This window comes from Acomys minous (genome assembly GCF_964271855.1).
Source record: "Acomys minous genome assembly, chromosome: 6".
Taxonomy (NCBI): Eukaryota; Metazoa; Chordata; class Mammalia; order Rodentia; family Muridae; genus Acomys; species Acomys minous.
The window spans coordinates 49,500,529-49,524,527 of NC_140487.1; the positions used below are offsets into that span (position 1 = coordinate 49,500,529).

Sequence of the window (23,999 nt, forward strand, 5' to 3'; positions counted from 1 at the left end):
AACATTATTGCGCCCTCCTTTAAGAATTATTCCACACAGGCTGCAAATCACCTTGTTAGGAGACCCCCCCACAGGAGAGTGACTCAGAAAAGACATGCCTTTACATGATAGGAATAATTATTTCCCTAATGGGATAAGGCACTTATATTTCCTTAAACCTTTTCCCCAAAGCAGTGCTCACTTCTTTCACAAGACATTGAGTGAGACTCTCAAAAGAAACTTGACCTTCTTTACAGTAATTTTACCCTGCATTTCTATCCCTTATCAATTGTAATCCAGCCAAATGTTGCTCACAGTGATAAGGACGACCTAGGTCTGAAAGCAAACCTTCACATTCTACCAAAGTCTCACAGATGAGTATTGTGGAAATCACCTCAAAGAATAAATTGGAAAAGTGATCAAGGGTGAATCCCAACACCAACCTAGGGCCTCCACATGCATGCTGACCCATGTGCAGAAACACACACACACACACACACACACACACACACACACAGAGAGAGAGAGAGAGAGAGAGAGAGAGAGAGAGAGAGACAGAGACAGAGACAGAGACAGAGACAGAGACAGAGACAGATGAAAAAAGAAGAAAAAATGCATGATTTTTTCCTTTTTTCTTCTCTGTCTTTTTCTACCTGGCAGTTGCAGCTACCCAAATGTACAGCTGTTACTTTTTTCTCAAACTTTAAAGAAATTCCACTTTCTTCAGAGTCCATCTTTAAATTCCTTTATTAACCATAACAGTCCACAAAAGGAGACCTGAAATTTCCCACGACACCATAATAGAATCAAAAAGCATTCTACTTGTCTCTTTGTGGGTGTTATATAATGGAGGCAGAGAAGTCGTGCATGTCGGAATCTAAATAGCTAGGTATAAATGTCCAGAGAGTGTCAGTTATGTCTCCATCTTCCAGTTTTCACAAGACACTACTTAAGCATATCAGCATATCATATATTTCTAATTCACTTTTCTTAATTTTGAACACAAATGCAAATGTTAGTATATAGAACTGACTAGCCCAGCAGTAAAGCAAAAATGAAAGTTAAAAAAATGAGGGTTTTTTTGGTAAAAACTTTGAATTATTTACTGGAGTTGTTATTCTTTTCTACTGTTAAATACAGAAAATATAACAAAAGATTCTTTGAGAAGTCTTCTGGGACTGGCCATAGCATGTGGTTGACATCTTATTCTACACTGGGAAGACTTACGGTGAAGGAGCATGGGTAGGCATGCTTACAGGAGCATGCACATTTGGTTTCTGTGCCTCTACATTTCCTTAGGAGAAAGGACCCCTTCCTGCACAGGCCATCCAAATCACTTCATGAAACAAACGCTCAGGTTCTTAAATGACATGTCTTGCCTAGTGTAGAAATACCACAGCAGAGCCGATGTGCATGCAGGGATAAATAAACAGGGAGGCAGCACTGGAGAGGAGTTGACAGTCTCCCTCTCGGCCATACTTAGGTGCGGTATAACAAGTAACCACTAAATGTGGTCACAGGGGGATATTTGATTGGAATTGTCCCTTTTACAAGACGCAGCCACACTTCCTGCCCATAATTTAGTTCAAATAAGGCATCCCCGGTCAAAACTCGATCACAGTGTATTTCATTGTCAGGATTTTCAGACTCAAATCTAAGCTTGTCTACTCCATCAACCACTAAAAACCCTGAGATATGAGGACTGAATGACTCAATAGTGTATTTGAATATGTACACTCCAAGGTACGGAATTCTGAACTTGCCAGTGCTTGGGTTATAGGAGGCCCCATAATTGACACCTAGATCATTAAACAGGATAGGACCCGGTGCTGTCATTCCGTGAGTGTGAGATACGAAAAACGCCACCATCGGAGCATATCTGTAAGATCCTTTGGAAAAATCTGTTCAAGGAAAAAACATGGCATGCGTTAGTTTTCAGGTTTTTATCTAGTTTTTCTTCCTAGAGTTCTCATTTTTATCTCAGCCACACAGTCTCAGCAGAAGCACCAAGCTCTCTGTCAAACTGAACAATGGCCATGTGTTGGGGTGCCTGCCCCCACTGTGAGCTAACTAATGTGGAAACACTCAGTCTCCTGGAGCCTCAGTTTCTCCATTGAGATGAGGGTTGATTGAGGCAATAGGCAAGTCTCTTGTAGAAATGCCTAAAAGGTCATTTGCATACTGTTTTGCTCTCCCTGGAGATGATAAAGGAATTCATAATACTGTACGGTTATTATGGGATACCAGAATGTCCTGCAGGAACAGAAGCCTCCAGGATGGAGAGTCAAGTTTCCATGATAAATTTTAGAGGCGCAGACTGGAGTGAAACAAAGCCATGCTCACGAAGGAGAAGCAGGCAAAATTGAGTTACTGTGTAATTAATGCCACAAACACTTAGAAAAGATTTACAATGGACTAAAATGTATTCTTGCATGCAGGAAATAAACAAAGGCCTGATTTGAAATATGCTGTGACCACTAAAGATAGTATATTTTAATTGCTGCACATGTTTTCTTATTTAAAAGTCAGGAGTCCTGCATTGAAATTTGTTATTATTGTATGTGTAGTGTGTGTGTGTGTGTGTGTGTGTGTGTGTGTGTGTGTGTGTGTGTGTGTGGTGTGCATGTGTGTGTGTGTTTAGGCCTTAGAACAGCTTCCAGGAGTTAATTCTCCCCTTTCCCTGTGTGATGTGAGCATCAAATGCAGGTGTCAGCTGCTGCCCTCCAGGACCTGTTCTTGCTGAGCAGCCTCAGGGACAGGGGTGCTACATTCTCACAATAATTGTACAGCACTACCAATCGACAGAGGTGAGGAAAATGTGAAAGACAAGCTAACAAGGCACAAACAGCCTTTCACAAACATGTCCAGCATGTGTTTGTGTGACACCGAGAGGCATAGGAAGAGAATGGTTGTACCTGGTGCTACGGCATTTTCATCCTCCATCTTCACAGTGCAGGTGTCCCCCATGAAGGGGTGTCGGCAGGCGCAGATGAAGCTGGTTCCCACACTGATGCACGTGCCCCCATTCTGGCAGGGGAAGCGGCTGCAGCTAGAATGTTCCTGTGCTCCTGAAAAGGAATCACCGCAAAGCAGGATCATCTATTTTTTTGTCTCGAACCAGAGTTGTGCTGCAGGATAGTGGAAATGCTGAATTTGAGTCCTTAGGTGGAAGCCACTCACCAGGGCGGGCGTAGTGGGACTTAGTGCAGATCTCTTATCTCTGAAACTAATCAGGGTGGGCATGGGACTTTATGCAAAACCCTCAAGTATGACCCCATTTTGGGATGCAAGGATAATTTTGTGACCAAGTGTATGTGAGTATATTAAACTTTGGGTTACCTTTGGAAAAGATATGACTATCCAAATACAGGACTAATTATATTTGAACTAGAAAAAAAAAAAAGAACAAACAAGGTCAAGGTTTCAAATCATTAGAGAAGAGAGACACCTTTTTATTTTCTTAAGGGTGTGTTATTCTTTAGAACATTTATGTGTTTGTGTGCACACCTGAGTGAACTTATGTGTGCTGTGTGTGTGAAGATCCCATTCATGTCAGCAGAGGGATTTGGATTCCCTGGGACTGGAGTTACAGGCATTTTGAGCTGCTTGGCATGCGTGCTGCGGACAGAACCAGTGTTCTCTACAGGAGCAATACGTGCTCTTGTCTTCTGAGCCATCCTTCCCGCTATACCTTTTCAACATTAAAAGAAACAAAACAAAAATATATATATATATATAAAAACTTCTCATATTTGACCACCTGAATTTGAAAATTAAAATACTCATGGCTGACAAATTAAAGAGAACAATCTTAACACACAAATGTAATGACTTGTATTTATAGTTCACGAACGTTTCTGATGATAACACACAATGTAAGAATATTTCCATAAAAAAAAGTGGAAAAAATGATCAATGACACGAGCTGACAACTCACTGAACTAAAACCGTGACAACTCTGCAGGTTTGTAAACATCTTCAATATTGCTTTGATCCCTGACTTACTGCTAGTAAGTAATAGTAAATTTAGCCATAATAAAAGCATGTTTATGTCAGGCAGCAACGTTTTTAAAATGACAAAGTATTCAGATACAATGATTTGACAAAATGTGGAATTTAATAGTGCTGATTGATCATTAAATAGCCATATCTTTTAACTGGGCAATTCGGCCGTTCTCACCCGCCTTATAGGACTCATTTGCTTAGATCTATACATCTCCTCTGAGAGAATATGCTTATGCTAGACACCCTTGTCTATGTACACAAAGATCAATGCTCAAAGGGGCTTTTTATAATATTATTTCCATTTTAATTTAATTTAATCTCAAAAATTAAAATACAGCTTCGTAGTCAGTGACTCACAGTATGACGCTACAAGAAGAGAAGTAGCAGCAGCTAAAGAAAGTGCTAGGACTTCATCACACTGAGTTTCCTGTGGGAGAGGTGGGAGTTTGTACAGTACACACAAAATACTTACTTTTGCTCGAACCTCAAGTTACAATAGCAGTTATCAACATAGTGCAAAATTATGTAAATTCAGAGAAAATGCTGGAAGAATCCTTCTGTCTTTGCCACAGTTACTGTTATGGCACCACCTTGTGGCAGTAATGTAAATTTAGAATTGACTCATTTCAAATTTTGTGATCACAGATCACTTAAATTTTGGATCCTGCATAGCCCCACTCTGTCCTTATGTATAAGGGCTGGACTCACATGTGAGGAAAATTACATTTATGTGAGTCTGTATTGTTCTACTCACCTTAATGACATCCAGTTCCATTTAGTTTTCTACACACGAAATTATTATTATTATTATTATTATCATTATCATTGTTATTATTATTTTACAATTAAATAGACTTTCATTGTATGTGTACATAAAACATTTTTCTGTGTGGTGTTTGTGCGTGGGTGTGTGGGTGTGTGGGTGTGTGCAGGACAGAGGCTCATGTCCAATGTCTTCCTTGATCACTCTCTACCTGATTTTTTGACATGAGTTTTAATTAAACCCGTATCTCACTGATTTGGCTACTTGGCTGGCCAATAGTCCCACAATCTTCATGCCTTCTCCTTCCCGATTATGAGACTACAAACGCAAGCTGCTATGCCAGGCTATTTACAGGTGCTGGGGATCTGAACTCAGGTCCTCATGCTTGTATCATGGGCACTTTATTTACTGAGTCTCATACATTGCAGACACCATATTTTTTATGTACACATATTTACATAAAGACACAAATATATGTACACACATGCATATATATGTGTTCAACAAATGCATGTTGATATATATATATATATATATATATACACACAAAATACATATATAAAACCACAAATGCATACCTATAAATACATAAAATACATACATAGAAATGCATATATACACATGCATACATATATACTTTAAAGACAAACAGATGCACATATACACTCATGTATACAGACATATACACAGACAAAATGCACACATATACACAACAGATGTACACACACAGTAAAATAGATATGTGAAAAAGTGCTGAGATGCAGGGTGGTTTTTAAATGTATTAACACTGAACTTTGCTAGATTAGAAGGAGTATCAGAAAAGGGAACAACACAAGCTCTATAGAGCTCAACCTGCAGTTGAATGGATGGATGAAATGAGGTACCTCTCCAGCTGGCTTCTAAAACTGCATGCTCTCTTTTGTTTAATAATTGTTTTGTGTATCTGTGTAGTATCTGTTTCTAATTGTGTATTGGCAGTTTATTAAAAATGTGGTCAACCTTCATGCCTGTATTATTTAATGTTTTTTTTAAAGAGATTATATTATTATGTCCCTTGAAAGTCCCAAAATAATTTTAATTTTTACGACATACTCTCTACAAGCTTCTTTTCTAATCTAGAAAAGTGTTTGAACAATTTAGGTAATATATTTCATACACACACACACACACACACACACACACACACACACGCACACACACACACAACATGCAATATTGTAAACTGGCCTGAGTTTGTTGACTACTTTTGCCCCTTGAGTCATTCGTTCTAGCCTTTCACTTGCATTTAGCTCTCCAGCTAGAACATAGCCTATTTGCCAGCTTGAAAACTACCAGCAAGTCTCCTTTGCTTGCTGAAATATGAATTTTTAAAATATATTTTATTAATTTATTCATATTACATCTCAATGGTTATCCCATCCCTTGTATTCTCCCATTCCTCCCTCCCTCCCATTGTCCCCTATGTCTGTGACTGAGGGGGACCTCCTCCCCCTGTATATGCTCATAGGGTATCAAGTCTCTTCTCGGTAGCCTGCTTTCCTTCCTCGGAGTGCCACTAGGCCTCCCCATCCATGGTACGTAGTCAAATATGGGGCACCAGAGATCAGATCCTACTCTCCACTCAACTGTGAAGAATGTCCTGTCCATTGGCTAGATCTGGCTAGGGGTTCAAAGTTTAGCTGGGGATCACTGGCTGTGAAATATGAATTCTTGACTGCAAAGCCCCAGCTCCATTGTCTTCCTATTCTCCCACCTAGCACCACGATTCGCTCCTGGGAGACTGCTCCATTAATGAGCTTCACTAGGATGGAGTCGATCACACAATAGAGTTGCAGGATAATGAATTATTTCTGCAACTTGATCAGCTCTATAATTCTAACTTTCCCAGATGAGAAAGTCAATCCTACTTATAGACTCAGTCAGTGAAGACATCAAACCTACTCCAGGGAGAAAATAATCAAGGCAGTGTGAAATGATGGCTTTCTCTCCCTTGCTATCAGTTCCATTCATCTCTTCAAGATTTCTGTTCAGGGTGAGCATGGTGGTGCACACCTTTAATCCCAGCACTCAGGAGGCAGAGACAGGCAGATCACTGTGAGTTCAAGTCCAGCCTGGTCTACAAAGAGTCTAGGACATCCAAGGCTACACAGAGAAACCCTGTCTCTAAAAACAAAACAAAACAACAAAAGATTTCTCCTTGGTGTTTGTGTCTAGGTGTACACTTAGCTGTCCTCTTTCTGTCCCATTACTTTCTGTGATGGAGTGTCACTCTGCTCTCATCTCTTAGCATTGCAGAGCACATTGCCTACCCTTCATCTGATATTTTGTGGAGTCAACTGATCTGCAATAAGGACCCAATTCTGTCTAGTTGAGGATCTGAATTTTATCCTCTTACTGCAGTAGTCCAAAATTCTTGTGACCATATACAATTGCCTACCAGGGCTTCTGCCTTGTGCTTAATCATATACCCAGGATGACTCATTGCATTTTGTTTACAAGGTTTCTCTTTCATGTTTAATTCTTTGGCTCAGTTGCTGCTTAAGGTATTTCTGGCCGTCAAGTTGTGGACAGAATAACTCACATTTTAGCATGTAATGTCCATGAGATACAGGACTGGACACTTTATGCTAACTGAGTCTTGGTGGTAGAGACTACAGTGACAATTGCTAATTGCCCTGTCTGAAGAGATTTCACATTTCTTCCAATGCAAAATAAGTCATAGGTCTTATATAGCTTTGCATCTGTCTCAACCTTTGTCATAACAGGCCGTCTATACTCTGATGTCATTGAAGGGCTGTAAATGTCTACATTAATTTATTTCAATGTGTGATTACGAGTAGTACTGACTGACCATCTTTGGCCATAGAAACCATGCCTTGTTTCATTTTGTGTGAGTCAGCAACTCATGCCAGCTTTGACAGTATTTCTACATTTATGTTGTGTGTTTATTCAATCAGTGCTGAAACATGTCAGGACTTCCTGTCAGGTACATTGCCTCACAGACAGGCAAGCATGGTTGATAACAGTATGGTAGTTGGGGTTGCATATAGCTTGCTATGACTTGACTTTCACACATCCTATGACTCACATTGTTCTCCTTTATTTATATAGTGACTTTTGAATGGTGAAGTGTTCAATCAGCAATTTGTTCTTCAACTAACACAAAAACAAACTCCAATAAAACAATTTTGTTCCCTTCTCCCATCCCTTCTATTACACCTCACTCTCTCACTAACTGGACGATATTGTATGTGTTCCCTTACAGAACTTACCACACCTGACTATAGCTGCTCATGTGTCTTTTGTTCCAACAGATGTCACACTTTATGGCATCAGGCTCACAGTTTACTCCTTAAACACATCATTATAAATTCACACAGTGTGTGACATGTACAAAATGGCAAAACATCAAAGGATGAATGAACAAGTTAATGAAAGTTTGAATTCTGGTTAGCTCCTTATCCAAATTCTGTCCTCACAGTTTCAAAAAGATCACATGGGGTGTGATGGAGATCATTACAATTAGTCAAGCAGTTTTACCAACTCAATATTCTGCTATCTTGTGCAAGTAGCATGGATAATCTTTCAGAGCTAATTTCCCTACATAGAATGTGACTAAAATTAATTTTCTATTGTCTTGGCATAGTTAGGGAGTTTCAATTTGTTCTTGCCCCTGCATTCTGTGCTCTAATATGTACTCCAGTCTCGCTTTCATCCTCTTATTACATTTCATTAAAGGTCTGTACTAATTTGAACAAATTAGAGAGCTCCTTCCTTCACAGAGCACCTTGCCTTTAGAAACACTTGCTGTTCATGACTATGACTGCCTGCTCCATGTGTGAGGTGCATTAAGACCAACACTGACTTGAAACTTAAACCCCATCTACTTAGTTTTTCTCAGCACTTAATCAGAACTTATTGGGAATTTCATGACTGAACTAGCATACTGTGTTCTTTTACTTTATTGTTAATTTACTTATTCCATATGCAATATAGTATGTAATTTATAAAACAAGTTATTGTTATTATTTTACTTTTTGATTTCATTATATACCTGTTTTGGCATCAATATCTTAGTTTGTATTTCTTCATTAAGGCAGAAGTTCTCTGGGGACGGAGAGACAGGTAGATCTCTGTGAATTCAAGGTCAGCTTGGTCTACAAAGTGAGTCCAGGACAGCCAAGGCTATGCAGTGGAACTCTGTCTCGGGGGAGGGGGGTGGAGGGAGGAAAAGAGCTAGTAGTTCTCAAGCTGTGTGTTGTTGACCCCTTTTGGGGACTGAATGACCCTTTCACAGGGTCACATATCAGATATCCTGCATGTCTGAAATTTACATTACGATTCACAGCAGTAGTAAAATTATAGTTATTAAGTAGCAATGAAAATAATTTTATGGTTGTGGATCACAACAATATGAGGAACCATATTAAAGGGTCACAGCTTTAGGGAGGTTGAGAAATACTGATTTAAACAATAAGATAGCAAAGGGCCAATAACTGTGATCCCTACTCGTGCCACAGTAGAGTGTCAAAGAGACTAGTGAGAGGACCTGCCCTGCTGCCCCTCCACAGCCTCACAACAACAGGTGAAAGCAGCTTGCCAGTCACTGTGTAACTCTGCTCCTAAGTGGCTGCTCTCACACTCTCACTTTTCTTTCTATTTCATCCTGATTCCAGTGAGGAATCCTTGCACTCTCATGATTACAGGCATATTTCAGGGTCGTTTTGCTTCCCCACTGATTATGTAAGACTTATCCTTCCATTGTTCTAGGAAGAGTTCACATTCCCTTCCTGAGAAGTCTTGAAAGTGTCCAAATGTATGCTTATATTCAGTATTCAGATTTATGCTATTTTCCTTTTATATTATATCTGTTGTTCTTGATATTTTCTTTGCTCCTCCTTTTTGTAACTCTTCAAATGTTTTAAAGAACATTTAATTATATATGCAATCTTTGTCAAGTGTCACCCATGCCTCAGAAGATCTATTCTAACTTTTGATAAAAATACTCTGTTATCCTAAGGGATGACCTAGCAAATTAGATGTTTCATCTGATATTACCAATATTTTCTTTAGACTCATAACCTTCAATCAAAATAATTGAAAGTGCTCTCTGCTGATACATTAAAACAGTGTCTTAAGTCCTGAGTCACAAGAAAGATGCAAAATAAACAAGAAACGGCTTGTTTTACACACTAAACTAACACCCATTAAAATTTACAAGGTAATATGGTAGCAAGAATGTATACCAAATTAAAAGGTTACCATATAATATGGATGTTCCAGTGGGGCCCCTAAAGTTAAACCTAGATTTCCCTCATAAGCAAGCTATGGTGCTACTGTTCATTAATGCAAGAGAAAACAATGCGTGACTGTTTTGAGCAGCTTTGTGTTGGTCATCTCAAAATGAAAACAACCCAAGTAAGTATTCAACTGTTAGGTAACTGTAGTGACTATATAGTAGACTACCAACCAGTAGCAAACAATTATGAATGTAGAAACACAGATAGATTCCAACATAGTACACTAAGTGAAATAAGTCAGATTCAAAAGAATGCTTGTATTACTTAATATCATCTACAAGGTAATATAGAAAAGAAAGCTGATCATGGTTGCCAGTGCCTACAGTGGTTTAAGATTAAAAAAAAAAAAGTATAGATTGTACTTAGTTTAAGTAAAGTCGAAACAAACTAAAATCCCATGGGAAAAGAAAATGTCCCTACCAGATTTGTTAGTGGGCATTTTCTTGATTAATAATTGATGTGGGAGGGCTTAATCCACTATGGGCAGTGCCACACCCTGGCAGTTGGTCCTGGGTAATAAAAGAAAGCAAACTTAGCAACTCCCGGAATGTAAGCAGCATTTCCTCATCAGCATCTACTAAGCGTGCTCTTCCTGCCCCTGCCCCTCTTCTGGCACACTTGGTCACTTGCATTTTCACCTGCTTTATTTTTAACCACACCAAAAATTTCAAAACAAGATTGGCCTGCTGATGCCTCTTAAGGCTAAATCAAAGAAGTTCACATTGTATTTATTGATGATGAGTTCTAAATTCAATCAGGGTTCATAACTGCAGTGCCTTACAGTTAGTCATTTTATACAGAGGTCATCTTTGTCAAATATACCTTACCATAAAGTGTACTTAAAGATTCTATTTTAAGTAATGTAGAAAGTCATATAAATAAAAATTTTTCTTAAAGGAAACCATCCTTTAAAGACTTTGTAGAGGATTGACAATAGTGTCAGCCACTTGCTATTCAAACAAACCCTTAAATGTGAAATTAAAACAAAAAGCAAAAATCTTTGGTATCTATTTGAGTATTGTTTAGAAATAAATAAACTATTTAGCAGCTAAACCAGAATAACTTCTTAGCGTTGGTCTGATAGACACCATAGTTAACATGAGTGAACGTAGGCTTTGCCTTTTACTACATCAGGTAAAGGCAGTTTTTATGAATAACTGAAAAGACTTCCCATAACTGCCCGTGGCCAGGACATAGGAAAGTCAAACTGAAATCAGTACCTTGGTTTGCAGGACAGTTGATATAGTCTTTAAATCCTTGGCAATGGAAACTCCCTTGGATATCAACTTTGACCACATGAAATGCTCAGTCATAGCCACACTCTGAAGAGCATGTGATGCAAGGAGAGAAGCAGAAGGAAGAAGACACATGAATGCCTTGCCCCATCTCTGCACTTGAGAACTGAGGGCGGAGTCTGAGGCAGTAGATCAGGGCACTGGACAGCTGGAGGATACTTTGGCTAATCTCTCTGACTATCCCTGGTTCTTCGAAGTAGAATGGCAACACCTGTCTCGTAGGTTTTGTTGAATGAATCAGTGTTATCCACTATATCTACAAAGCCTGGAGTTAGTGAATGTTAATAAGTAACTTGTAAAATAGTATTGATGCTAGGTCTCAAAGTAAGTTATCACTTATTAATATTAAAACTGAAATACTCTAAAAAGTCACATTTTGTAAATATTGCTAGCATACAAATGATATGACAAGGTAGTTCTAGAAATGGTGCTGTTATTCCCTGGTTTTAGTTATGTAGAAGAAAATGTAACTCTGGGTTTTACCTTACAATATCAAAAGTCAAAGGACATAGTGACATTTGTTATTTCTTGCTCTTTTGGCTAAGAGCAAGTGTAAAAGATAGAGCTGAATTCAGCCAGTGTGCTGGCTGGTGTGTAGCACAGCTGATAAGAAGGTGCATCAGATGAAGTGTTTTATTTTATAATGACTTTATTTATTTGCTTTTATGTGTGCTCTATCTGTGTGTCTCCATGTGTGTTATGTAGTATACACATGCATTTGTGTGCTTGTGTGTATCTGAGTATATTCCTGTGAATGAGCCAGGGGATTGGTATCACATGTCTTCCTCAATGGCTCATAATCTTATTCTCGGAGACAGGGTCTTTTCCCTGAACCTGGATATCAACTTGTTGGCCAGTGAGGTCTAGGGATCCATCTGTCTCTGGTCCACTGTACTGGAGTTACAGATTTTCACAGCCATGCCTGGCCTTTTCTATAGGCTCTGGGGCTCTGCACTCGGGGCCACAGGCTTTCATAGCAATGCCTTACCCTCTGAACCATCTCTACATCTCCTCAGCATGTCTGCCTTCATTACCTTATATAGTCCTTCCTTATCCCTACCAGTTTATAGCCCACAGCAGCAGGGCCAGGTTAATGGATGAGCGATTGCTCATCTACTTGAAAGGATCCGTTCTTTAGAAACTGAATTCCCTGAAAGTGATTTCTACACTGCACTTGAAATTAGGCCAAGGCCTCTTTGTCGTCTTGGCATCACTATTGGTGCCATTGCGCTGACGTGCAATAAAGAAATTTTAATGATTAACTTCGGTAGATAGGACTAAAAGATTTGATTGATGGATGCATAAGTAAATAAATAGGAAGGAATTTTACCAAGGCACCATCAGAAAAACAAAACTCAGAGCTGTGTTATTTCCTATCAGCCCCTTATGTCAAATATCAAGCCAATCACTGAAGGAAGCGCAGTCAGCAACATCTGTGGGTAGCACTGCTATCCCCACTACCCAGGTTCAAAGCTTTAGAGTACATTTCTCTCCTCCGCAAATGCCTTGCATCTGGGCTGTGAACGGTGGTGCTTCTCACAGTGATACACTGTAGTACGTTTCTCCCAGTAAATTACCTAATGACATCTCATAATTTCAGCAGAAGAAATAGAGGCTGAGAGAGGAAATTTTTTTGTTTTGTTATGTCCTATTTTGTTTGAAGGTTACTAACTAAAGTACTTGCTGTTACAGTGAGGACCAGAATCAAGACCTGACTCTTAGGTCCTCACCCATTCCAATGCTCCTATCTTCTGTTGACTACATCCTCACAGCAGTTTCCAACTCCGCTTTCAGCCATCTCTTCTTACTTCTTACCATCACCGTGTTGGTCCACATTTAGTTAGCAAGGTCCTAACTTGTGTCCTAGTGTTAGTCTGTGTGACAATGCTTGTTAGCAGTAAATCAGCTTCATGGTTCTGAAGCACAATGTCACCTTACCCAAACCACTGTAAAGATATCTCACTCTTTAGAAAATGGTATCTAAGTGCAGTTATTTTCAAAGTCATGGATTTCTGTGGCCTACTCAAATTCAATTCTTGAATAGTTCCTTAAGGCAGTCTTTTGGAGATATTTATTGAGAACTTACTTTGTATTGTACCCACTAAAGCCCTAATTAATTTATAGCCTTATTTATGAAACTCATTGTATAACAAGTTTCTTTAGACAGCTATATAGAGAGCTGTTTTATAGAAGAAAGTTTGATTTTTTTAAAATGCTGTTCTGGTAAGAAAGAGTTGAAACTTGTAGACAGGATGTCTACTCGAGTTCAGCTATGCATCTACACCTAGTTTATGTTCAATCGGATACAATAGAGTGCATCAGTCACCTTGCATTACCCTATGCTGCCCAAGCTCAAAAAACTCTCCTCCATGTCTCCTGCCTGGGTATACAGTAGAATCTAGTCAATATCATGTAACCTATAGCAAGAAAGAGGTTTAAAGTTGTTCTTCAATTTCTGCTTACCAGAGAGCGTAATGCTGTCCGTGTTCCGTTGCGTCCGGCCTATCAGGATGGTTGTCATGTTCACTGCTTTCTTAAGTGTGTTGGGTTTCTTCTGCAGTTTTACCTGCTTCTGAGCCTTGGCAATATTTGCCAGACTATCAGACAACAATCGGTCAACATTCCAAGTTAAATTAGATAGGGCGGCTTGAGTTTTTACTTCTACTATTGATTCTACAAGTTCGGCCAGATATTTCTGAGAACTCTGACTCTCTTTCAGGAGGCCTTTGGTCCACATGGGTATGGGAGCATTCTGTCCATAGGTACTTATAGAAGCATTATGGCATGCCATTGAAAGCTCACAGACAGTTTTGTTAAGCAAAGAGAAACCCACTGAGAGATGGATGGATTTTGCTTCCAGTGCCTTGAATCTGGAATTTAATACCTTCAGCTGAAGATTAGTATCTCTCTCATTTGATGCCGTGCCACCTTTTTTAAATGAAACATAGTAAGGTATGAGTGTGTTGGTCACTTTAGATTCAACACCTTGCAATCTGGTTTCAAACTCTTTGGCACTTTTTGTTATCAAGAGTATATTTTTTTCTAAGTAACTCATATTTTGCTGCCATTTGCTCACCTGGGAAACGGTTTCATTAAAGATTTGATAAATCTTTTGAAAGTTTAACTGACTTAGTTTCTCATCTTTAGGAACAGCTGTAAGGGCTTTAGCAACTTGCAAAGCAAAATTATACTTCTGATTGTCATTGACCAAAGTCTGAATAGAATCATTCAAGTGCTGGAACTCAGAAATAAATGTCAAAATGGTGTCCATATTTTGGTTACACTCATGAACCTTGGGATTATACGTCATTGCACTTAAAGTCTCCTTTAGCACGTAGTTATCTTGAACAAAATCGATGGCATTGTTTATAACAGTCATTGTCTTATTTAGGGCATCTTCTGTTTCCAAAGCGTGGTCACTGATGCGTCTTTCAAAGGCTTCGTCATGGCTCTGCACTTCACTCCTGAGTAAGTTATGTCTTTTTGTAAGTTCTTTGGTAAGAACATTCAGGCGGTTGATGGCGACAATCAGGCTTTGCATCTCTCTACGGGTAACTGTGGACTCCTTTGGCTCCTGGGTAGCCTGCTGTCGAAGTGATGACCTCTGCTCTAGCAAAGGCTGGAGGATCTCCATGTCGTATGTCAGGTCATTCAGCTGCTCGCTCATTTTATCCACCTTGAGGTCCATGGGAAAGATGACCTCAGCCAACGTTTGGTTTAACACATGCAGATTCTCCTCTGTGTCCTTAAGCTGAAATTTAAAGTCATGTCTGCATTTAGACAGCATCTCTTCACATTCTCCCCTGACTGATTCTTTCTCCATCTCCAAAAGGATGGTGAGGTTGCTGAGCTTGCTCTCTTGGACGCGCAAATCACTGAGCATCTGCAGCAGCATCAGACCTTGCTTGCTTGCTGTCTCATGTAGCACAGATATATACTTACTGACATTACTGCTGCCCAGTTCCTCAGTGACAACATTCCCTGTTCCTGATGCTTGTTGAACTGATAAGAGCTGAGTATGTGCTTCCTGCATTTTAGAGAGAGTTTCATTGAGGGATTGGTGGTACCGAACAAGCTGTGAGTGCTCCTGTCCTAGAGCTCCTTCCAAATGAGCTTGCTTTGCTTCCAGCTCCTTGACAGGTTTCTCACAGGTCAAGGTCATTTCCTGCCTGATATTTGTGATGCTGTCCTTTAGATCAGTGATGTCCTTCCATGTGGGCTGTTTTTCTTGCATTAAGGCAGACTTTTGCTGTGCTGTTACAGAAACCAAGGACTGGTTCACTTGTAGAACTGCCTGCCTGGTACTTTCCAGGTCCTCTGATAGGCTTGACACAGTCTTGAAGAGCTGGGCAGTGGTCTCCTGTATGTCATCTTGGAAGACTTTCAACTGTTCTTTTACTATATTCCTTAGCAGATCAGTGATGCTTTTTGATTTTAGAGCTACCAACAAGATAATAAAAAGTAAAAATAAATAATGTTTAATCAAAAGATATATCTCTAAAGAGTTTAAAGTTTTAAGACCAAACACTAACTTACATATATGAATGAAAATAATTCTACCTTGTATTCACTTGTATACATTTGAAAACATTGTTAGGATTCTTAATAGATAAACACATACTGACAGATAAATCTGACAGGAAAAATAAATTACCATGAAGAACAAATTAACACCATAAACCAATGGTTTTATAGGCAAAAAAGAACTGCTATTGACTGCAGTGACAGACATCACTCTACAGTAATCCTAGGTCTAGTTGTGAAAGAAAATAAATGGTGCTGGGCTTTGTCTGAGTCAATACCTGTCGTTAGAATATGACTATTGTCAAATGTCTAGTAATGAGGTGTAGTGCTTCCATTGTAAACTCATGAATGCTACTAAATCGCAGAGAAAAACCAGTTGAAGGAAAATATTGATATATGTAAGACTTAAAATGGCTTACAATAACAAGTACTGAAATTAATAATTTTTATAAAATGAGTGAGACTCATATTAAAATAGAAATGTAAGGTATATTTATAACATGACATTAACTTTTGCCATAAAAGGAAGATGAAATGACCATAGGATAGTGTTTCTAACATTTGGAAACACTGAGGTTGCATGAAGCAATAGATAGATAGATAGATAGATAGATAGATAGATAGATAGACAGACAGATAGACAGACAGATAGATACATGGGGTTGGGGAAAGAAAAAGGATGGGGAAAGAAAATGGCTTGGGTTATTCCAACTGACTTAAGTAGAAAGTAAATATTTGAAAAGTTTAAAACAAAAACAAATAAACAAATCAAAGCAAAAGAAAAACACTAGCTCATAAAGAAACAATAGGAAAAATGAAATACGTACTTATAAAGCCTACCTATAAAGATTTACAAATGAAAGAGATGTTCATTAAAATTTACCTCCAAAAAAAAAGCACAATGATCATAATATGAGATTCAGGCAGCAAAGGAATTTTAAAAAGAAAGTTGTGCACAGTAGGCCGTCAGCCACCACAGAAGGCGTAGCTATCATGCAGCCAGTACACAAAGCTGGTGAACGGGTTGCATGGCCCCATGTTTTTAAAAGTACATAGCACACATGAATATTTACATAAAAAGTATGGTAAACCAGAAATTTTTAGAAGAAGAAAATGTCTTCCTTGAACATCTTATTAATTATTTTGCTACCAAAAAACCTTATGAACAGTATTTCTGGAACTATTTCTCCAAAGCAACTTATGGTTGCTAAATACAGTCAATCAGAAAAGAATAAAAAAAACCATGAAATATGATTCACTAATACATGTCAGAAAACTATGAAGAAACACTAAATTAGAAAAATGTGAAGAGCCACAATAGAGAGAAATGACAGAAAAACAGTTTCATTTTCTTTTTATTTACTAACAAGCCATAAGTGTTGGCTAGAATTTTGCCAGTTACACATTTCTTTAAGGAATATTTTGTGAATACGTTTGTATATTCTATGTAGATAGCAAAATCTGACAACTTAAAGTGTAAGGCAGTTTTAAGGCACTATTTCATGGTACAAAGATGCCTGTACATTCTACAGAATTATTTAGCTAGTTCCTGTTGAAATAATTTTTAATTCTCACAGCTTCCAAAACTTGATAATGTACAATCAAATATATGACTCTCTGAGGATTAGTTCTTTAAATCTGCAACTTCATATTAGGCACCCACAGTGCTTTGAAGATTGATGACGAAAAATAAAATTTAAGCGTTATTTCTTGGTATCATGCAGGAGGAACAGCAAAGCAACTTTAGAACTCACGGAATGTGGTCCACTGGTCAGCACCACCGCCATAGGTGTGCCTGAAGACTTCATTGCTGTTGTGGAGTTTTGCTCTGCCTGTTGTCTTAATGTCACCCTGTCCCTCATAATCTAGGACTTCTATGAAAACTCTAAGGGGCTTCCAGCCCCTCACCAGGCAGTGTCACTGGCGATTAGAATAATAGTGAGTGATCTTGTTCAAGCATTGCTGCTGGAGCAGATTAATGATTCAATCACCACACGTGGAAAGAACTCAGAGATGTAAATTGTTAGCAATGACCCCACCCCCACCCCCTTAGGAAGAACTTGAAAAGTAGATTGTTAGCAAAGTTAGGTTAAGATCTTTCCATTAGTGGCTTTGATGTAGAAAATCTTAGGGTACCATTTGAAGTTCAGAAAGCTATACTCTTTTTTTTTTTTTTTTTTTTTTTTTTTTTTATTAATTTATTCTTGTTACATCTCAATGGTTATCCCTTCCCTTGTATCCTCCCGTTCTTCCCTCCCTCCCATTTTCCCCTTACTCCCCACCCCTATGACTGTTCCTGAGGGGGATTACCTCCCCCTCTATATGTTCATAGGGTATCAAGTCTCTTCTTGGTAACCTGCTGTCCTTCCTCTGAGTGCCATCAGGTCTCCCCCTCCAGGGGACATGGTCAAAGGTGAGGCACCAGAGTATGTGAGAAAGTAATATCCCACTCTCCACTCTACTGTGGAGAGTGTTCCGTCCATTGGCTAGATCTGGGTAGGGGTTTAAGGTTTACCGCCTGTATTGTCCTTGGCTGGTGCCTTAGTTTGAGCGGGACCCCTATGCCCAAATCTGCCTATCATAATGTTCTACTTGTAGGCTTCTAGGACCCTCTGGGTCCTTCTACTTTGCCTTTCTCCCATGATTCTCTCATCTAGAATCCCACTAGAATGTCCTCTCCTCTGTCTCAGTTTCCTGGTAAGTGAAGGCTTTCGTGGGACATGCCCCTTGGGCTAATATGCAGATATAAGTGAGTATATACCATTTGAGTCTTTCTGCTTCTGGGTTAACTCACTCATTATGATCATTTCTAGCTCAATCCATTTATCCACAAATTTCGGGAAGTCCTTGTTTTTAATAGCTGAATAGTATTCCATAGTGTATATGTACCACAGTTTCTTTATCCATTCTTCTATTGAGGGACATTTCGGCTGTTTCCATGTTCTGGCTATTATGAATAAGGCTGCTATGAACATGGTTGAGCAAATTTTCTTGTTGTGTGCTGGAGCATCTTCTGGATATATTCCAAGGAGTGGAATAGCTGGGTCTTGAGGAAGCCCTATTCCCATTTTTCTGAGATAGCACCAGATAGATTTCCAAAGTGGTTGTACTAGTTTGCATTCCCACCAGCAATGAAGGAGTGTTCCTCTCTCCCCACATCCTCGCCAGCATGTGGTGTCGCTTGAATTTTTGATCTTAGCCATTCTGATGGGTGTAAGATGGAATCTCAGAGTTGTTTTGATTTGCATTTCCCTGATGACTAAGGAGGTTGAGCATTTCTTTAAGTGTTTCTCAGCCATTTGATATTCCTCTGTTGAGAATTCTCTGTTTAGTTCCATGCCCCATTTCTCGATTGGGTTATTTGGTTTGGTGGTATTTAATTTCTTGAGTTCCTTATATATTTTGGATATTAGACCTTTGTCAGACTTAGGGTTGGTGAAGATCTTTTCCCAGTCTGTAGACTGTCGCTTTGTTCTCTTTACAGTGTCTCCTGCCTTACAGAAGCTTCTCAGCCTCATGAGGTCCCATTTATTAATTGTTGACATTAATGTCTGGGCTGTTGGTGTTCTGTTCAGGAAGTTGTCTCCTGTGCCAATATGTTCCAAGCTCTTTCCCATTTTTTCTTCTAAGTGACTTAGTGTCTCTGGTTTTATGTTGAGGTCTTTAATCCACTTGGATTTGAGTTTTGTACAAGGTGACAAATATGGGTCCAGTTGCATTTTTTTACACATAGACATCCAGTTAGACCAGCACCATTTGTTGAAGATGCTATCCCTTTTCCATCGAATGGATTTAGCTTCTTTGTCAAAAATCAAATGACCATATGTGTGTGGATTCATATCTGGGTCTTCGATTCGATTCCACTGATCAACCAGCCTGTTGCTGTGCCAGTACCATGCTGTTTTAATTACTATTGCTTTATAGTACAGTTTGAGATCAGGTATGGAGACTCCTCCAGAGCACCTTTTATTGTACAAGATTGTTTTAGCTATTCTGGGTTTTTTGTTTTTCCATATGAAGTTCAGAATTGAACTTTCAATGTCTTTAAAAAATTGTGTAGGTATTTTGATAGGGATTGCATTGAATCTGTAGATTGCTTTTGGTAGGATGGCCATTTTTATTATGTTAATTCTCCCTATCCATGAGCAAGGTAGATCCTTCCATCTTCTCATGTCATCTTCAATCTCTTTCTTTAGGGTTTTGAAATTTTTTTCAAACAGGTCCTTCACTTGCTTAGTTAGAGTAACTCCAGAAAGCTATACTCTTAACGAGGGATATTTTGGGCTCAGGGAAGAAGAACAATGGTAAGCCTGTATCATTGGCTGACAGGACTCTCCTGCTAATGTAGGGATGGTAACCAAGATGGTGATCAATTTCTTGAACCCATTTTTACTCTTAGCTTTCTGATGTGATTGAATACAAAATTGATAATGAGTGGATGTGCACCCTGAGGATTTAAAGTAGAAATGACTGATTTTTTATATTTAAAAGTTTATATTTGTGATTCTTTTAAGATTGTTTTTATAAAATTGCTTTTTAAGATAAATAATAAAATAATTGATCCTTTCTTTGTACCACCAAATTGTAGTCTGCCAGTAAGAGAAACTGGCTGAGAAAATGAACTTGCTTGCTTACACTTTGTTGACCTATAACAATTTGCTTAGTTACAAATATATGTGGTTATTGAGAACAATTTGATTTTCATATATAATACATAAAGCATGTGATCATGTGAGATATTGGGGAACACATTTTCATATACTCATTGTAATAATTCACTAGAAAAAAATAACATGTAACCACACTGTAATTTTCTTTTTGCTGGGATATATAAGCTCTGGGAGAAAAAAAATTGTTGCAGCTTTGTTCCATCAACCAAGTGTGTGTGTGTGTGTGTGTGTGTGTGTGTGTGTGTGTGTGTGTGTGTGTATGTGTATATGTATGTGTATATGTATGTATGTATGTATGTATGTATGTATATATGTATTATGTATTTATCTTTGTGTGTGTGCTTCTCACCAGCCATAGGGAGTACTTTGCTGATCCCAATGAATCAAGCTTCATTCCATCAGAGAAAAGGTTGCTGAGTGATCAATCACTGACTCCCCACCCTGCCTCAGTTTACCCTGACCTGTGGAAGCTGGCCTTTACCTCCTTATTGAATTATCTAGCTCCAAAAATTGCTGATAGTGCTTAATTTCAACTATCAAAAATGACATGATCTGGAGGTCAGAGTATGATTGACAAGCTAGGTACACTATGCGTAGACAAGGTCAGTACGGAATTTACTGAAGGACGTTAGGACAAGACGCAAACATAGTTGGCTCCTTAGCTTTCATTCTTTAGGACATCACTGGGGTGAATCCCAGAGGAAATCTCAAAACCGTAGCACTGTTTGGAAAGACACCAACCCAAACATTATCTCAAAATCATGTTTCCTTATAACATTTTTTTTCCATCTGAATTTCTACGACTCCTTGGTAAGAAAACACTTGCCTAAGTTTCTGAATTTGCAAAAACATGTCACCATCTTCCTGTTAATACCTGTGTGAGATAGCTCTCCAAACTCTACTTGTTTCATGTAACTTAGATATCATTGTTGTTGTTGTTGTTGTTGTTGTTAATATTCAATCCTTTAAAAGTTTTAGATTACAATATAGTTACATTTTCCCTTCTTATGTGTTTCTTTGTGCAACACCACAGGCACACTTTTCTAACAACTGTGACAAACTTGGGGGCTCATTCTACATATACATCTAAACACAACACTGTACCTCGGTATCAAATACCCATCAAGTGAGTATATGAAAATATATCTCAATGCACAACTTCCAATTATTTTAAAGTTACATTAAAAAAAATTACATTCTTAAAAATATCTATTTCTTCACTATCCAATCTAAAGCAAATATCTTAGATGACAGGAGGAGAAAAATATCAAGAAGAAACTTGTTTTGGGTCTTAACTGAATGAATTTTATATTTTATTTATTTTTACCTTTTAGAATAGACTGAAAGTCTCTGCCATTGTCTCCATCGAGTTTCTCTTCTAGGGAGAGATATGCATTCTTCATGTCATTTGCAGCCAGAGAAACATTGTCAATCTTCTTCTGCAGAAGCAAAAGCTTCCTCTCCTGCTGGCTCGTTTGCTCTGCCATTTTTTGAATCACAGCTGCATATAGGAGAGAGAGTCAGGACCATTAAAAGCATAGGCTTAAAACATGTCAAAATTTATGTTGTATGAGGATTTATACAAAATAGATTATATAGATTATAGATTATAATAGATCACAGATGCTTATAGATTTTAGAAATATAGGCTACATTTCAGTGGCAACTTCAGGAGATACATTTACAAAAGTATTATAAAATTTTTAATTTTTATATTTTAAAATTTTTATAATTTGTCTTATTAAAAAAATCTTAGACTTGTCATAGCATTCTGAATGAGTAAATAGTATTGAGTGCTGCTGGGCGTGGTGGAGCACGCCTTTAATCCCAGCACTTGGGAAGCAGAGGCAGGTGGATCACTCTGAGTTCGAGGCCAGCCTGGTCTACAAAGCAAATCCAGGACAGCCAAGGCTATTCAGAGAAAGCCTGTCTTGAAATAAGAACAAACAAACAAGGAGTGGAAAGCCAAAGTAATGAGCTTGTCATCACCCAGCTAATAGCTCATTTCTACTCTTAAACCATGTCCCAGCTTTCAGTGTATGTGGTTTTACATATGCATGGCATTGCAGTTATCCAAGTGTTTCAATGCTGACTGAAATATCCCTCAATGAGAAGCAGATGCCAATTTAGAGGGAGTCACTCCGGACAACAATATTTACTACTTTACCTATGCATTGTACTGACTCAAAGACTTGCCAATGTTTTACTGAGTCACAATATAAATTAAAGAACAATTTCCAGGTACATTACCCAAATTCACTTTTTAAAATTGATTATTTGAGTTATCATCCAAAATAACATATTTCATTATGGCATTTCTTACATATTTATCATCATTTTTCATTCATATTCAACATTCATTATCTGCTTTCTTGACATTATTATCCTTCAAGTTCTCTCCTTTCTCCTCCCAAATGAGTTCCCCTACTGTCATGGTTTCTAATATATATGTCATATATGATATTTCCTGATATATCATATGATTATATATATATATATATATTGCCAAATAAATATGTATATATCAGAAGGCATGACAGTAAAAACTTTTCTGTTATATGTATATGATATACATCTTCTCCATATTTACACTATATGTGAATATAGACAAATCTAGATTTCACATCTGAGAGAAAACATGATGTTTGTTTTTCTGAGTCTGGTTTATTGCTCTTAACATGATGATCTCTTGCATTTTTAAAAATGAGATCTTTTTAAATCCCAATTCTCAAATGAATGCCTGTTTACCAGAATCCATGCCAAACATAGTCTTAAAGAGGTGCTATATGCGTTATCTGACCTTGTTTTGGGGTTAAAGTTAAGCCTAAAATGGCAAAGTATTGAATTAGGATAGAAAACCTGCCTCAGGCTGACTTTTCATCAACACAAGGTCTTAGGCATAAATAACCCTTTTTCCAAATTATTAGCACCCATTTGGGGTCTTTTACTAGCCAAAACAGCCTTCCTAGCTGCCTTAACAGAGTCAAGTTGTTCCTCAACATCAAAATTCTTCAATGATTGAACTGTTTGTAAAACAAAAGCTGATTTTGTTTTTGGAAAACCATTCTGTTTCCCTGGATGTGTGATGGCAGCATTTTCATAACCCAAACAATTCGCAAAACAGAACAGGACTGAGAAGTGTGTTAGTCCATCACCACTGATATGGTGTTGGCAATAACTGTGTTGAAGGTGACAGTGATCACAGTCTGAGACCTGGGTCGCCACAGTCTTGCTTCTGTTGCTGGGCTGTTCCTTGTTCAACAGCTGTGTGACTTTCAGCCTGGTTACTGTGTGCCAGTTGCTGCTGTTCTTCAGCTAGACAGAAGGAGAGAGAGCATAGAGTGTTAGCATTGGAAGGGCCTCCTGTTTTCCAGCTCTCAGTGATAACGGGGCTGATGCTCATTTTCCTGTGTACTGAGGCTTGATGATGTGGCTCACTGCAGAGCGAACTGCTCCGCCCCAT

At 38.4% G+C, this 23,999-nt stretch overlaps 1 protein-coding gene across 1 annotated transcript in view; it reads right to left on the reverse strand.

Annotated features, from left to right (window-relative positions):
* Nucleotides 1–708: 708 nt before the first annotated feature.
* The window catches only part of MMRN1 (multimerin 1), a 47,180-nt gene continuing 23,889 nt past the window's right edge, over nucleotides 709–23,999 (reverse strand). The window contains exons 4-8 of the mRNA XM_084786979.1: nucleotides 23,750–23,851; nucleotides 21,864–22,037; nucleotides 13,806–15,782; nucleotides 2,895–3,047; nucleotides 709–1,880 (exon numbers count right to left, since the gene is read on the reverse strand). Coding sequence (XP_084643105.1) covers nucleotides 1,459–1,880; nucleotides 2,895–3,047; nucleotides 13,806–15,782; nucleotides 21,864–22,037; nucleotides 23,750–23,851 — 2,828 coding nt within the window. The 3' untranslated portion in view covers nucleotides 709–1,458. The remainder of the gene's footprint in view (nucleotides 1,881–2,894; nucleotides 3,048–13,805; nucleotides 15,783–21,863; nucleotides 22,038–23,749; nucleotides 23,852–23,999) is intronic.